At 55.7% G+C, this 14212-nt stretch overlaps 3 protein-coding genes across 5 annotated transcripts; 1 reads left to right on the top strand and 2 right to left on the bottom strand.

The window, feature by feature from the left end:
• Positions 1-348: 348 nt before the first annotated feature.
• LOC136371882 (granzyme E-like) lies at positions 349-6066 on the bottom strand. 3 transcript variants are annotated; one of them, XM_066336219.1, is made up of 7 exons: positions 5191-6066; positions 4173-4246; positions 3797-4013; positions 2951-3110; positions 1820-1961; positions 1498-1710; positions 349-1073 (listed from the first exon to the last, which is right to left on the bottom strand). In XM_066336219.1, the coding sequence occupies exons 3-7, from the start codon at positions 3981-3983 to the stop codon at positions 936-938; spliced, it is 840 nt and encodes a 279-aa protein (XP_066192316.1). In that variant the 5' UTR covers positions 3984-4013; positions 4173-4246; positions 5191-6066; the 3' UTR covers positions 349-935. The 3 variants fall into 3 exon arrangements, with proteins under 3 accessions (XP_066192316.1, XP_066192313.1, XP_066192315.1); XM_066336216.1 differs by lacking the exon at positions 4173-4246 and having other exon boundaries at positions 4271-6066; XM_066336218.1 differs by lacking the exon at positions 4173-4246.
• A 137-nt stretch (positions 6067-6203) lies between these two features.
• On the bottom strand, positions 6204-8148 carry LOC136371889 (mast cell protease 1A-like). Its single transcript, XM_066336233.1, has 5 exons — positions 8011-8148; positions 7778-7925; positions 7456-7591; positions 6939-7190; positions 6204-6670 (listed from the first exon to the last, which is right to left on the bottom strand). The coding sequence occupies exons 1-5, from the start codon at positions 8069-8071 to the stop codon at positions 6536-6538; spliced, it is 732 nt and encodes a 243-aa protein (XP_066192330.1). The 5' UTR covers positions 8072-8148; the 3' UTR covers positions 6204-6535.
• A 1123-nt stretch (positions 8149-9271) lies between these two features.
• S1PR4 (sphingosine-1-phosphate receptor 4) lies at positions 9272-13984 on the top strand. Its single transcript, XM_066336194.1, has 3 exons — positions 9272-9408; positions 10785-10914; positions 11792-13984. Exon 3 carries the CDS (start codon positions 11954-11956, stop codon positions 13175-13177), a length of 1224 nt encoding a protein of 407 aa, XP_066192291.1. The 5' UTR covers positions 9272-9408; positions 10785-10914; positions 11792-11953; the 3' UTR covers positions 13178-13984.
• The last annotated feature ends 228 nt before the right edge of the window (positions 13985-14212 follow it).

The following is a 14212-nucleotide window of genomic DNA, read 5'->3' as shown; positions in this document are numbered from 1 at the left end:
ACAGAGGTGCACTGGGGTGAAGATGCTGGTTTTGTGTGGAATGGCAGCCAGAGGTGAGATGGGGTAGAATTGAGAGGGGCCCATGGGGGAGAAGATGTGATGGAGTGAGGAAATCCCCCAAAATACCCAGCTTGGAGGTCCCTGGAAGGGCTGAATAGAATCCCTACCCTGAAATCCAGATTGGAAATCTGTTCTGGAGGTTTAGATGGCACAGAAAATGGAGGAAAATTGGTTGGGGTAGCAACCTCCAGCTTGGGATTCAACTCTTTGAGCTGTGGCTTTCTCCTGAGCTGTTCAGGACTGGAGCCAGTGGCCCAGAGAAATCTAAATGACACCAGGAGAAAAGGCTTTCAGATGCTGATGAGATTTATTGTTTTTATGTTTCCTTACAACACTGGAACTACACAAGAGGGGAGAAAGGAGGCAGCAGGGTTCAGAGGTAGGGGACAGCAGCAGTGAACAGGAACTGGAAGTGTCCTGGGAGCTTGGGCAGCCCTGCAGCCCCAGGGCTTGGGCAAAGGGCACCCAGACGTGTGGAGTCACAAATGACAGACGGGGAGGAGGCTGCTCTTTGGATCCCTCTGATCTCACTGTGCAGCCTCCCCCTGAGGCTTACAGACATCCTCTGAGCCGCTGGCACCTCTCTAGGGCTGTCCTGCTGCTTCCTCTCCAGAGCTGGAGCCACGAAGGGCTGAGTCAGGGCACCAGTGAGGGAGTGTCAAGGAGAGTGCAGATTTGTCCCCAGTGTGCACAGGGGACAAACACAGCCAAGGCACAACCTCTGTGCCAGCCCCACCACGGACATAGTCTAGTGGTAAAGTCCTTGCCACATCCATGAGGACCAGTGGGAGATGTTTCCCAGGGAGAAAGGAAAAGAAAGCTGCTGAGGACAGGAGGGTGAGGTCTCCAGGGCAGCAGCACCATGGGGAACAGGGTCATGCTGACTTCATGACACTGTTGACCCAGGGGAGGTAGGGAGCAATGTGTGTGTAGAACCCAGGCCAGTTGTTGTGCCTGTAGGAGAAGATGCCATAGGCTTTGTTGTTGCAGACCAGTGGATCCCCAGCATCATCCTGTGAAAAGGAAGAGAGAGATCAGTGCTGGGCTGTGGGAACTGCGGGGAAGCAGTGCCCTTGTGAAGAACAGGGAGGCTGCAAACACCAGGACAGAATTTCCCCAGCAGAAGCCTGGACTCGCAGTGGGTGGGGGTAACTCTGCCTCCACAAGGGACTGGTGGCATCATTGTTTGGGACCCAGCTGGGGGAACAGTGAAGCTTCATTTCTGCCCTGCTGCTGGTTTCAGATACAAAACACACTCAGACCAACGATGAGATTCAGGGTGAACCCCTCTGGCCAGGCCGTTGTCCCCCTGTGCTGCTGCCACCTCCCAGGTCCTGTGCCATGGGAAGACAAGGATCCTCTTCTCCCTTGTGCTTTGCCCCTGGCTAAAACCTCCCCCGCAGCCTCCTCCTCCTCCTCCTCTCTAACCAGTCTGACCTTTTCAGGTACCCCGGAGGGTCTGCTGAGGCCACAAATCAAGTTGTCAGCGAGTCCTGGGTAGTGGCTGAGGCAGTCCCTTTGTTTGATGATGGTGACAGTGGCTGTCCTGTAGCCCCAGCCGGTCACGCTGCACTCGGCCCCACCACGAACTTTGGCTTTCTCAAAGGAAATGGGCCTGACGTGGCTGTTGATGGTGGCACTGCCATTCAGCTGGGCAAGGGGACAGAAGACACAGAGATGAGTGTTTGCCCTGTCCCCTTCTGCTCCAGGGTACAGCTCGTGGCACATCAGGCCCGTGCAGGTGCTGCAGCCAGGTTACCTTCAGCAAAAGGATGTCATATCCCTTCTTGGGGCTTGTAAATTGAGGGTGGCAGTGGTACTCCTTGACCTGGAAGGTTTGCCGGCTTTCCTCTCTCCTTTGGAGTGTGTGGGCTCCCAGGGTGACAGTCAGAGGTTTGTGGCTGGTGAAATCAAGCACAGTGGGTGTCACCAGCCTGTCCCTGTCTTGCCTGGGAACACTGAGGTTCATCTCCGTGGCCAGGAGAGTCCAGTGACACAGATACATCGTGTGTATATTCCCTATACACAGAATATATTATACAGGCATTTTTGCAGAAGAATGGTGGGAGCAAGGAGCTCTGCCAGTGAATCTGCCCAGCCAAGGGCAGAGCAGGCTCCCACCTGACAGACCAGAGCTCTGCAAGGGCTCCTTTATCTCCAGACCCCAAGCTGGGCACATTTGGTCTAATGCTGCTGCTCTCTTTTTCTGGGCTTCACAGGCCCATGGAAGTCCAGGCGTTTCTATATCAGGATACTTCCCTGTCCTCTACATCACCTGCCTCAGGAGACTTGAAAAGGACCTTAGGTATGTACAGGAGTTCCTCCCAATCTCCCCAGTGAGGCGCCAGGCTCCTGGGTCCTCCCTTGTGCTGCTCAGGTGTGAGGACTGGCCCTGAGCCTGTCGTGGGCACCAGGGCAGAGCTGTCAGCCCTGAGGTGTGTGGGAGCTACCCCCAGAGCTGTGCACACCTGGAAAAGTCCATCCTGCCCATCCATACCCCAGCTGGAGGGATGGAAAAGGGCTGGGCAAGCACCTGCCTCATGGGAAACCCTTCTGCCAACAAACAAGGTGGTGGCAGAAGGGACAAAGCCTGACAGCAGGTTAGTGCCAGCAAGGCAATCTCTGACCTCCCGCTGTTGACATCTGGGAAAAATTAAACGGGTCGTGGAGGGGGAGAAAAATCAGGGTAAATATCTGAGGGTGGGCTGGGGAGGGAGATGGGGCTCAGAGCTGTCCCCCAGCCGTGCCCTGCCCTGTGCTCCCCGCCAGGGAAAGAGCCTGGCCATGGCTGGGGTGAGCCCAGCAGTGAGCCCTCCACACAGGAGGCGTTCCCCAGGTGCTGGGGCACACACCTGGCTGCAGGTGCTGTATGGACACAGCAGAGACTTACACGAGGCACTGAGCCGCTGTCATCACCCAGCCAGGGGCCACGAGGAAACCCCCACAGGAGTGACTGTCCTTCCCGTGCAGAAAGGCCACGTAGGGCGTGGGGTGAGCCCGGGATGGTGCCTTGGCTCCTCCTTCTCTCTCCCTCCACTTCCAGGGATAACCTGCAAGGATGATATTATGGAACCCTGAGCACTGAGAGTTTCAGACTTTCTGTGCTCACAGGCACTGACCCCCAAGCAAACCCTGCATTGACCTGAGGCCGTGGAAAAGGCTCCCAAAATTGAGTGATAGCACTGGGATTATGGGTGTGGAGTTTAATAGGGGTGTGTAATATCACGCAGTGGAAAACTTAGAATTTAAGGTTTAGACTGCAGTAATATATCTATAAAGCAAGATGGAGGATTTGGGGCGTAGGCTAAGTCTTTCTTTTTCACCTTCTTCTTCCTTCTTCTTCTTCATGGGTCTGAGTCTTGTAATTGGGTAAAAAATGTCCCCATTGCAGATCATGGGTGTTTAGTTATTGGGTTAAAATTAAAAATAATCGAGGTGGTATTTCATAATTGGACTATTTATAATTAAAAGACCTTGGAAGGAGTTAGAGACAGAGCCGTTTTTCACCTTGTTAGCTAGAACTCACAACTTGTGAGACTGTACTCTAGATAAGAATTAATAAACACCTGAGTCCGAACACGAGCTGCGTCTCCTGAGCATTTAATCCCAGCTTTAACAGCAGAAAGAAAATAAGAAAAACCCACAGGATTGGGCTGAGGACGAGAGGTTTGGAGGGCACAAGGCTGAGATTCACCCTTCCCCAACCATCTCCCTGCCTCCAGCCCGCTCTACTTACTGGTGCAGACTGGGGGGCACATCACCAGCAGCAGGGGCAGCAGGAGTGTCTGCAGGTGCTCCATCACAGCCTTCTGGGCTTCACTGGATCCCTCAGAGTTGGGACTGCATCTGGGGTCTTGTCCTGCTCCCAGCAAGGTTTTATAGCCTGAGACCAGACTCCAGGAAACCACAGAAGTCAGACTCATCTGAAGAATCTCTCCAGAAGTTGCGTGTCTCTGCAACGTGAGAGGGGAATTCAGCCAATGTTGGCCTTGGGCATCAGCCCACCTGCATCATGGGTCTGCTCTGAGGGATCTGACGTCCTTCTAAACCCAGAGCCAATTTTAGAACTTTGTGTTTGTTATAGTAGATGGGGGCAATGCACCCTCTCTCACCTCTTTGACTTCCAGTGAGTCTTCCCTTGCCTTTGTCAAGCACTTGCAAACCCTCTTGATTATTATCACCAGCCCTACAGGAACAAGATTTCTCTCACCTGCTGCGTCATTTCCAAAGGCTGTGCAGTGGCAGGTGAGGACCCTGCTGCACTCCCTCAGTAGCTGCAGTCTTGGCTAAGGGAGCAGAATTGCCATGGGAGTGTTTATAACACGACACTGATGATACTGGCAAGAAATCCTTCCCTGGGAGGGTGGAGAGCCCTGGCACAGGGTGCCCAGAGCAGCTGTGGCTGTCCCTGGATCCCTGGCAGTGCCCAAGGCCAGGCTGGACAGGGCTTGGAGCAGCCTGGGACAGTGGAAGGTGTCCCTGCCATGGCAGGGGTGGAATGGGATGATCCCTAAGGGCCTTTCCAGCCCAAACCATTCTGGGATTTACAGTAAACGCAAAATCCGAATATTCACAGTTCAGCCGTGATGAAATGGGGCTGATGATTCCTTGCTGACCTCTCTGCCAGTAAGTCTGTTTTCCTCTCTTCCTCTAGTGCCACTGGGTAAACCCCATTTTTAATCTACAAGTTGCCATTCTCATGCAAAGCCTGCAGCAGCTGGAGCTTCAAGGAAAACCCTGACGTGACAAAGATTCGTAATGCACAGATAAGCGGCTGCAGCCTGTTCACTTGCAGATTTCTGAGCTGATAGCAGCTGTGAGCAGACCCTTCTCAGTTTCCCCAGGGCAGCCTAGGTGCTGGAGACAGAGGTGACGCAGTTTCCCTTCATCCCAGGCAAGAATATAGAGGATTTATGAGCAGAAATCCAGGCTGGACTGTGGAAACCTCCTCCCTCTTGGGGGGACCAGTAGGAAAGGCCTCGAGAGCAGGGTGAGCACCCCCTTTTCCTGGACCGCAGAGAGTTTATGTACGTTTAGAATTTCCCCCCTGGTTTTTCCCTGCAAACTGACTCAGTCTCCTCCTGATATCACAGACAGCCCTCACCCCCTGCCAGAGAGCTCTGCACTCACTCGTTTACCAGAGCATCACCTCTGTCCCTCAGGGAACCCTTGGCTCTCTCTGTGCACAGGAGATGCCCCCAGAATCGAGCTGGAATGAAGGGGATGAGGGCTGAGAGCTGCCTGGTGCAGGCTCTTCAGATTCCAGTGCAGGAGCTGTCTGCAAACAGCACTCGAGCATCCTTTGTGGGGAGAATTTGTCCTTGGGCACCATCCAGCTGAGGGGAGAGGTTTGGGCAACCACTGGGACACATTCTGGGGACAAGGATGTGCCAAGCAGCTTCAGAGCAGCCAGCCAGGACTCGTCCTTGCCTTGTCCAGGGACCCTGCACTTATCACAGGGGAAAGGAGGAAGTGGCTTGGGGCCAGGCTCTTTTGTGAACCCAGGTCCTTCATTAGCCCTTTCAGTTCAATCCTTTCTGTGTTTCTACCCAGGGCATGGTGCGGAAATGGGGATGGGCTGTGGCTGCTGGCGACAGGCAAAGCCTGGCTGTGTAACAGCTGGGACTTGGGCCGTGCCTCCTCCCTGGGATCCTAAAGCCCTGAACTGTCTGAACAGCCACCTGCCTACACCCGAGGGCACAGTCCACGAGAAATCCAGCTCTGTCCACCCAGTGAAGCCTCTCACAGCTCAGAGAGCCGGGGAGAAAAGCCTGGTGTGTCTGAGCTGTGTCTGGGCTGCAACACTTCAGAGGGAACAGCCTTTAGTCTGCAGAGAACCACAGCTCTGGGCTTCTGGTCATTGCTGATGCCCCACAGCCTTGCTGCCTGTGCACCCAGGACGGTGACAACGATGCTGAAGTTGGTGAAGGGAGTTTGTGCCCATCATTTTTTCCCCAGAACATTTCTACCTGGGCGGATTTTCTCCTCACAGCACGCTCATCACCCCTGTGACCCGAGGAAGGGCAAGCATAGCTCTTGTTCCTGAGCCTGCCAGTGACTCAGGGTGCAGAGCTGTGATTGCTGCTGCCCCAGACCCTCCCTCCTGCACTCTGTGACAAGGCCACAAGAAAGGTGACACAGGCTGGGAGGTGCAGCTCTGAGTTTACTGTGGGTGCTTTACGTGCAGCAAGGTTCAAGCAGGAACAGGGTTATCTCTGAAGGAAGTGGGGTCTGTTGTGCCAACTTTTTGTGCCATCTGGGGTTATCTCTGCTTCTGCCAGGGTGACTTAACACAGTTCTGAGACAGGCAGGGAATGGGACAGGCAGCAGCCTCAGAACAGAAGGAAAGGCACTGATCAAGTCACTTGGGTTCCCAAGGAGAGAGGAGGGAGTTGAGCCTTCAGCAGGGGCAGGAAGGAAGCTACTGCAGTCTCCAGGGGCACAGCAGAGCTGCAGAAAAGTGCTGCCACTGCTGCTACTTCTTCATGACCCTTTTGATCCAGGGCAGGTAGTTGGAGATGCGGGTGTAGACCCCGGGTGGGGAGTCGTAGCCGAAGGAAACAATGCCTTGTGCCACTTTATTACATACCAGGGGCCCTCCAGAATCTCCCTGGGGAGAGATGAGATGGATTTTAGAGGCCTCTTCCCTGTAGTAACAGGTTTCTCCGTGCCTCCATCCCTGCCCCACATCCCACCCAGCTGCTGAGCTGGGGCTCTAACCCTGGGCTGTGCAGGGACTGTGGGGGTGTCAGGACATCCAGAGAGGCCAGTCCTCACGGGAACTGTCATCAAATGCTTGTCACCTGCCCTGGGACCTGGCTGTGCCCGTGCCAGCAGCAGCTCCTGCCCCCAGAGAGCCCCGTGTGCCCTCCCCATACCTGGCTGGAATCCTTCAGCTGGTGGAAGCTGCCAGCACAGACCATGCCAGAATCAAGGTGTGGGTAGAAGAGGACGCATTTCCTGCGGCTGTAGATGGAGACTTTGGTCTCAAAGAGCTTGTTGGTGGCCCTGTCCTCATCGATCAGGCCCCAGCCGGCGATCACACACTTGGTGCCCGTGGGGAGGTCACTGCCACTCCTGGGCAGTGGGATGGTCTGGATGTACTCATTGAGAATGGCCTTTGATGTCAGCTGGGGGAAAGCAGGGGGTTGAGAGAGGGCTGTGAGCAGGACAGTCTCTTTGCAGAGGCAGGGAGGGTCTGGCAGGCTCTGCGGAGCCGCTGTGAAAGCCACATGAGGCTCCAAACCCTGCCCGTGGCTCCTTCCCAGTCCTGCCAGCCTCCACCTTGGGCAGAAGCAGCTTTGCAGAAGGAGCTAACAGCCAGGACAACCCCTGCCCAATCCCTGCCAGCCCCCCAGCCCCAGCCCACCGTCTGCCCTCCACAGAGCTCCTTGCCTGCAGCAGCATGATGTCATTTTCCATGGTGGTGGGGTCATATTCAGGGTGCTCGTGGTACTTGAGGACACCCCGGACCTGCTGGGTTTTCTCTGGTTCGTGGATGTTGTGAGCCCCCAGGATGACTGTGATATTCCTGGCCGTGGCAGCAGAGGGGAGAAAGGGGAACTCAGGCTGGGTGTTCACCCACCTCCCTCATTTTGGCAGACAGGTGAAGAGAGCCGCTCAGCACAGGAGGAACCTGCTCCAAATTTTCTCCAAAGAACGAGCCCCCAGGCCAGGGGAGAAAGAAAGGGATAAAACCCCTGCATCAAGTACTCACCCCATGCAGTGTGCAGCTGACATCACCCAGTCTGGGGCCACCAGGAAGCCCCCACAGCTTCCCAGCCCTGCTATCTTCAGGTACGCCATGTAGGGGTGGGAGTGCGGCCGCGCCTCGTGGCCCCCCACAATCTGACCCCGCAGAGCACCTGCAAAACCGCCCAACCCAGCGTGAGCCAGGGGCTGCTGAGAGCCCAAAGGAGCCACCTCACACCCTGCAAAGCCCTGACTCACTGGCACTGGCCCACCACGGGCAGCAGAGCAGGAGCAGCAGGGTGAGCAGCGGCTGGCGCATCTCTGGCACGGCTGGACGCTCCTCCCCAGATGTGTGGAAGTTTTGAGTCTCCACCAGGTTTTATAGCCTGGAGGCAGCTGTGCCCAGCAGCCAGGAAATCATGTGCAAGGGATTGATTGTGCTAATCAGGGCATTGCTGGCCCGGCCTGCTCGGTGCCCACGTTCCTGTGGCTGTGATGGATGGGTGATAGCACAGGACGGAAAAGGCCAGGGAAGACTGAGCCTGGTGCACCCCAGTCACAGCCCTGGGGGTGCTGGCTGCAAGAGAGAGATGTCCTGTGGTTTGGAGGTGTGTTTCTCCCACACTTTCTGTTTAATGTTTTTTTGCCTTGAGGAAATGCAAGGTTCTTAAAAAAAAAAAAAAAAAAAAAAAAAAAAAGCCACTTAAAAAAAAACAACACAAAACAATCAAAAAAAAAAAAAAAATTTAAAAAACCCCAACCGACCAAACTAAAAAACTTTGCCATTTCGAGTCATGAATGTGATCTAGAGGAGACAATCCTGAAACTTGCTCTTTCATATTCTTGTTTTCCTTCAAGAGTTGCACTGCAGAGCCTCTTTTCCTACAGAGATCCACCATCACCCAATTTAAATGAAAGGGCATCGAGGCAAAACAACTGTGCCTGGGACAGTTTGTGAGTGCTGTGAAGAGCCAAATCTGCAGGGTTTGGGGTCAGCCCAGGTCAGAGGGGCCTTGCTGGTTCTTCTTGGCTCCTCTGGGGCCAGAAGCATCTGCCAGCTTGGGGACTGGGAAATGGGAAGTGCTGCTCTGCAGCAGAAGAGACCAAAGTGGGGAAGTGCAACCACCCAACTGCCAGGAGTGATCAGTCATTTTTAAACCAGCTTTGCTCCACCCTTCCTGGAGCAGAAAAAACACCTGCGAGCAAGTGGATGCCTTGGGCTGTGCTGGGGCCACAAAGAGGGGACAGGATGGGTGGGTGGGGTGATTGGGGAGAGATGTGGGGCAGAGATGGGGATGCCTGATGTCCATGAGTCAGCCTGGGGGCTACCTTCTATAGAGCTTTACCCGTGTTTTGGTTTTTATCATCATTTTGTCTGGAAACACAAGCTTTAATCAGCACTGTGCAAGAGCACAGAAGGAAAACCTCAACAGGAATCACTGATATTTTATCTTGTGCTTGTAACTTGCTGTCTCTCCCCTGCAGCTGCTTGTGGCCCTCCACAATCTGTGGCTGGAAATCTCCTGAATCTCCTGAGCTCAGCAGCCCCAGGACAGGAGTGACTGGGCAGGCCACAGGGAGCTGAGCTCCTGCTGCTCTGCTGCTCCTCTCTGGTGTCCCTTTGACTGCAGACAAGTTCCTCTCTCTGAGGCCAAGGTATTTTGGCCTTCCTGTTGACCTCTGGAGGGTTCCAGGGCTTCTCTGCTGGGGTGCCTCATCTCGACATCCACCAAGACCTGCTTTAGCCATGGAACTGGAGCAGGTCCACAGGGCTTCAGCTGCCCCCTGTGCCTCCCCTGGCCCTCCCAAGCCCAGCACTTGGAGCCATCAGATGGTTTCAGGCAGATTGTGGCTTTGATCTGAAGGGATGAGATGAGAAATGTTGCAGGGGGATTTTCCCTCCTCTGCCCCGCTTCGCTTCAGAGAAAGAACATCTGAACTGAGATGGGAACGAAGGAGAAGTGCCAAGATACAGCTCAGCCTGTGACTGTGGAAGGAGCAATGGGGACAAGACAGGAACTGTCCCTCCTGTTGGGGCTCAGGCCCCATTATCCCCCAGTCATGAGCTGGGGACTCCACGCCTTGGATATGGTTGTGGAAGGGGCATGAGGAAGATCTTTCAGTGTTTTGCAGGTCTAGAGAACTGACACACCAAGGGTGAGGGGGTCAAGCTGTCCCAGCAGCTCATCTGCCTGGAGCCCTCCTGCCATCAAAAGGGTTTGCCTGTCCGCTGTCCCCTCCTCTCCACAGATCTCCCTCCTGTCAGGAATCTCTGGGACTCTTCACACATTGCCAGCTCTTTGAGAAGCTGCTTAGGGCCCCTGACCAGGCTAGTTTCTCTGTCCTCTGATCTTCCAGAAGCATTCCACCCGCTCTGTTCTGAACACACACATCAGCTGGAGGTTCACCCTGAAGCAAGAGCAAAGCTCAAAGGGGTGACGTGCCATGACCCTTTGGGCTCCAGTGATTTGTGGGCATCAGCCCAAAGGGTTTGGGAGTGAGCTCTTCATGCTGCATGGGCAGCCCTGCTCTGCTCTGAGCACTCGTGGCCCAGCCTTCCTGCTGATTTCCTCCCCTGCAATCTCGGGATCATCTGCTGACCTTATCACTGTGAGCTTCTTTCCACACTGCTAATAGAAAAGGCCAAAACCCCAGCTGAAGGTGGAGGATGGAGCCCTCAGTTTTTGATGAGAGCTGCTCTTGCTTGCACGTTGCTCCCTTTGCATTCTCCACGTGTCTGTGCTGCCATCCCAGCTGGGATCAATGCACTCCTCCAGCGGTGGATGGGCTCCCTGGAGAGCTCCCTGCTGATGGAAGAATTCTTTGCTCTCTGCCTGGGGACATCTCCATGACTTCCTGCCAGTGCGCAGTGAGAGCACAGGTACAGCAGGACACGGCTTCTGCTGTGATCCTGAGTTAAAAGGTGCTCTGCTTTTCTTTCATCTTTATCACTTTTCAGCTGATTTGGGTGGGGTCCACCCTGCAGAGAAATGCGGTTGATGTTGTAACTTCCCTTTTTTTCACTTTGGTAGGTAGAAGCCTCAATTATTTTGCACGAGGAGCTGTCCCCACTACCTGCTCCGTGCTGGACCTCAGGCAAAGAGCTGGAGAGCAGTGCTGAACCTCCCTGGGGCAGCAAGAGCCTCCCACGAGCCATGACAGGTGAGTCCTACGGCAAATTCCCAGCCACAGTTGGGAGCAGGACGTTGCGAGGCTCGCCCATGGAGCTGGGCAGATGTAAGGAATTAGGCCAATGATGGAATTTAACATTGCAGCCATGTTCTCATCCCTTGGTTCTGCTCTCAGCACCTTGTGCCTCCTGCAGAGCTGACAAGCAGCAGCTTTTTGCCTCCTTCCCTGCTTGTGGTAAGGACCTGGCTCATCTCTAGCAGATGCTTGTTGAGTTGAAGGTGTAGGTGCAGTGTCAGGGCAGGTGCTCAGCTTGGACCAGCTGGTTGCCCTTGAAGTGGAAGGGTCCGAGGCTCAGCTGCAGCCACACAGGAGCTGCTGCACAGACAGGGCTGGATGAGGATGGATGTGTTCTGAGGGACTGGCAGGGGCTGGGCCTGTGGAGGAGCCCTGAGGGGTGACAGCATGGACCTTCCTCCTGAAGAAGGAAGGGGGATGTATCTGAGCATGGCTGGTGCACAGGGCAGCTGGGGAAGAGACAGTGGCTCTCTGCCAGGCTCAGGGATGAACTCAGCACCAGAGCAGGCAAAGCACTTAGTGTCTCAAGCTGTCTGGGTGTTCTTACTGGCACTTGGATGTGGTCACCCCCAAACACTCCACCCATCAAAATGTTACCCCATTTGACCCACCCTGCTCCAACCAAAGAGGGCCCTGGCACGTTATGTCATTCATGCCACACCTTCACAACCACAGCAAAGCAAAACCAGACCCTTACCAAGAAATGATGACAGCTTTTAGAAGAGATGTCAATACTCTCAGTCACAACAGGAAACTTTATTAAACAACAGGAAGCCATGTTCATGGGTGGACTTACAAAAGACCTCACCCTTCTCTCCCCTTGCTCTTTCAGTGCTGCAGGGCTGGCAGACAGGGCTCTGACTCTCACCTCCAGGGCTCTGGGTTCAGTCTCACAGCTGCTCCAGCCCTCAAAGAGAGGACCTGCTCTGCCCCAAGCCCTACCTGACCCCTTCCTCCATCGAGCATCCCTTGACTGCTGACCCAGGCTCAGAAGATGGATGCTCCAGTGCTGAGCTGGCTGCTGAATCGCTCCCTCCTCCTTCCACTGGACTCTGCTCAACACCCCGAGCTCAGAATCGACCTGCTGGGCACAAAAGCCTCCTGCCTGCAGCTGGTCGCCACGAGGAACATGAACATCATCCTGCAGCACTACAACTTCTCGGGCAAGCTCACCAACAGGCACTCTGGGGACGAGGGCATGGGGCCGGTGCGCACGGCCTTCGCCGTCATCAGCAGCGTCATCATCCTGGAGAACCTGCTGGTGCTGCTGGCCGTGCTGCGCTGCCTGCGGGCCCGCCGCTGGGTCTACTCCTGCATCGCCAGCATCACCCTCAGCGACCTGCTGGCCGGCATCGCCTACCTCTGCAACCTCTGCCTGTCGGGCAGCAAGACCTTCCAGCTGTCCCCTCAGCTCTGGTTCCTGCGGGAGGGCATCCTCTTCGTCGCCCTGGCCGCCTCCACCTTCAGCCTGCTGGTGACGGCCATCGAGCGCTACAGCGCCATGGTGAGGCCCATCGCTGAGAACGAGGCCAGCAAGACCCTGAGGCTGCGAGGGCTCATCGTGTCCTGCTGGCTGCTGGCCCTGGTCATCGGGCTGCTGCCGCTGCTGGGCTGGAACTGCCTCTGCGACTTCCAGGCCTGCTCCGTGCTCCTGCCTCTCTACTCCAAGGATTACATCCTCTTCTCCGTGGTCATGTTCAGCATCATCCTCCTGGGCATCATCGGCCTCTACATCTCCATCTTCCACCTGGTGCAGGCCAGCTCCAGGCAAAGCAGCTCCCGGCACGGCCGCAGGCGGTCCCTGCGCTTGCTGAAGACGGTGCTGATGATCCTGGGGGCTTTCATCCTCTGCTGGAGTCCCCTCTTCGTCCTGCTGCTCTTCGATGTCTTCTGTGAGACCGGGGCTTGCACCCACCTGCACAACCTGGACTGGACCCTGGCTCTGGCGCTGCTGAACTCGGGGATCAATCCCGTCATTTATTCCCTGCGGAGCGTGGAGGTTCGCCGTGCCGTGGGGAGCCTGCTGTGCTGCTGCTGTGTCAGGGCTGGGCTCTGCAAGCCTGGCAGCTGCCTGGTCATCTCAGACATCAATTCTGGCTCCTCCACGGAGAGCTCCCTGCGCTACCGCGACAGCTTCCGCAGCTCCGTGCCCAACGCTCGGCCCAGGGCGCCTCTGTCCAGCAACTCCAGCATGATGAGCAATCTCCCCAGCCTGTGAGGGGCCATGGGGGCAGCAAGAGGTGCCAGACAGCCCCCAGGACATCATGGGGCTGGTCCTGGCCTGGCAGGACTGTAACAGCTCAGGGTGACCAGTTGTGAACTGGGGCCAGTCCCACCAGACTGGGATGGTGCCTCAGTGTGGGTGCAGCACAGGGACAGGAATTGCTCCTAGGCTGGGAGTGAAAGGCGCACACACATTTTAGGATCGATGCTCTGCTGGGACAGCTGCAGTGCTCATGTTCTGTGTGTGTGCTTTGGGGGTGCAGAGGTGCTGTACCTGCCCACCTGACAGTGTTTTGCCCCAGGGGACAGTGGCAAATAGTGTGGATTTCCCCAACCAGGTGACCCTCCCAAGCCTCTGGAATCCTTTTGGAGCTTCTCTGATGGGCACAGCTGCTGGAAAGGAGTGTAGGCTTGATGTCTTGCCCATTCTGAGGATGGCAGAGGGCTGCAGCCACAGCCCAGAGGTGCAGAGGCTGGGCACTGAGCCAGGGCAAATGCTGTGGCAGTGCTCAGAGCTGCAGTGACTGGGCTGGCACTAGCACGGGCAGAAGGAGGTGCCCAGAGAGACTGGGGAGCCTGGTGCCATCCTGGGCCTGAAGACATGGCCAGCTTGTGCCTCAGATCTCTGCTCTTCTGTTCTCTTGCACAGGGAATAATCAGAGCAGCACCCAAATGCCTCCTCTCACCGTGCCAGAAGGCTACCAAAGCACTGGGGACTTATATAAAACCTGCTGGCCCAGCCCCTCTGCAGGAGCTGAGCATTCAGCCCATTTGTTTTGCAATAAATCAAGGTGATCAGAAAGCCTTGGGTTGATTTGCTTCGATTTTTTCCTTCTGGAAGCCAGGTACTGTCTGGGAGGTGTTTTTGTAGTCTGGGGACAGCTGGAGCTGGCCTCCTGTTCCTGGGACAGGGGGATCACCTGCTCAGGGGGCAGCAGGAGCCTCCCATCTGGTCCTGTTCATCCCATCCTGTCCTGTCTTGTCCCGTCCCACCCATCCCATCCTACCCCTCTCGCTCCATCCTGTTCAA

The sequence above is a fragment of the Sylvia atricapilla genome, chromosome 26, assembly GCF_009819655.1.
Source record: "Sylvia atricapilla isolate bSylAtr1 chromosome 26, bSylAtr1.pri, whole genome shotgun sequence".
NCBI classification, from domain to species: Eukaryota; Metazoa; Chordata; class Aves; order Passeriformes; family Sylviidae; genus Sylvia; species Sylvia atricapilla.
The sequence above is the reverse complement of the archived record's forward strand: the minus strand, read 5'-3'. Positions and strand labels throughout refer to the sequence as shown.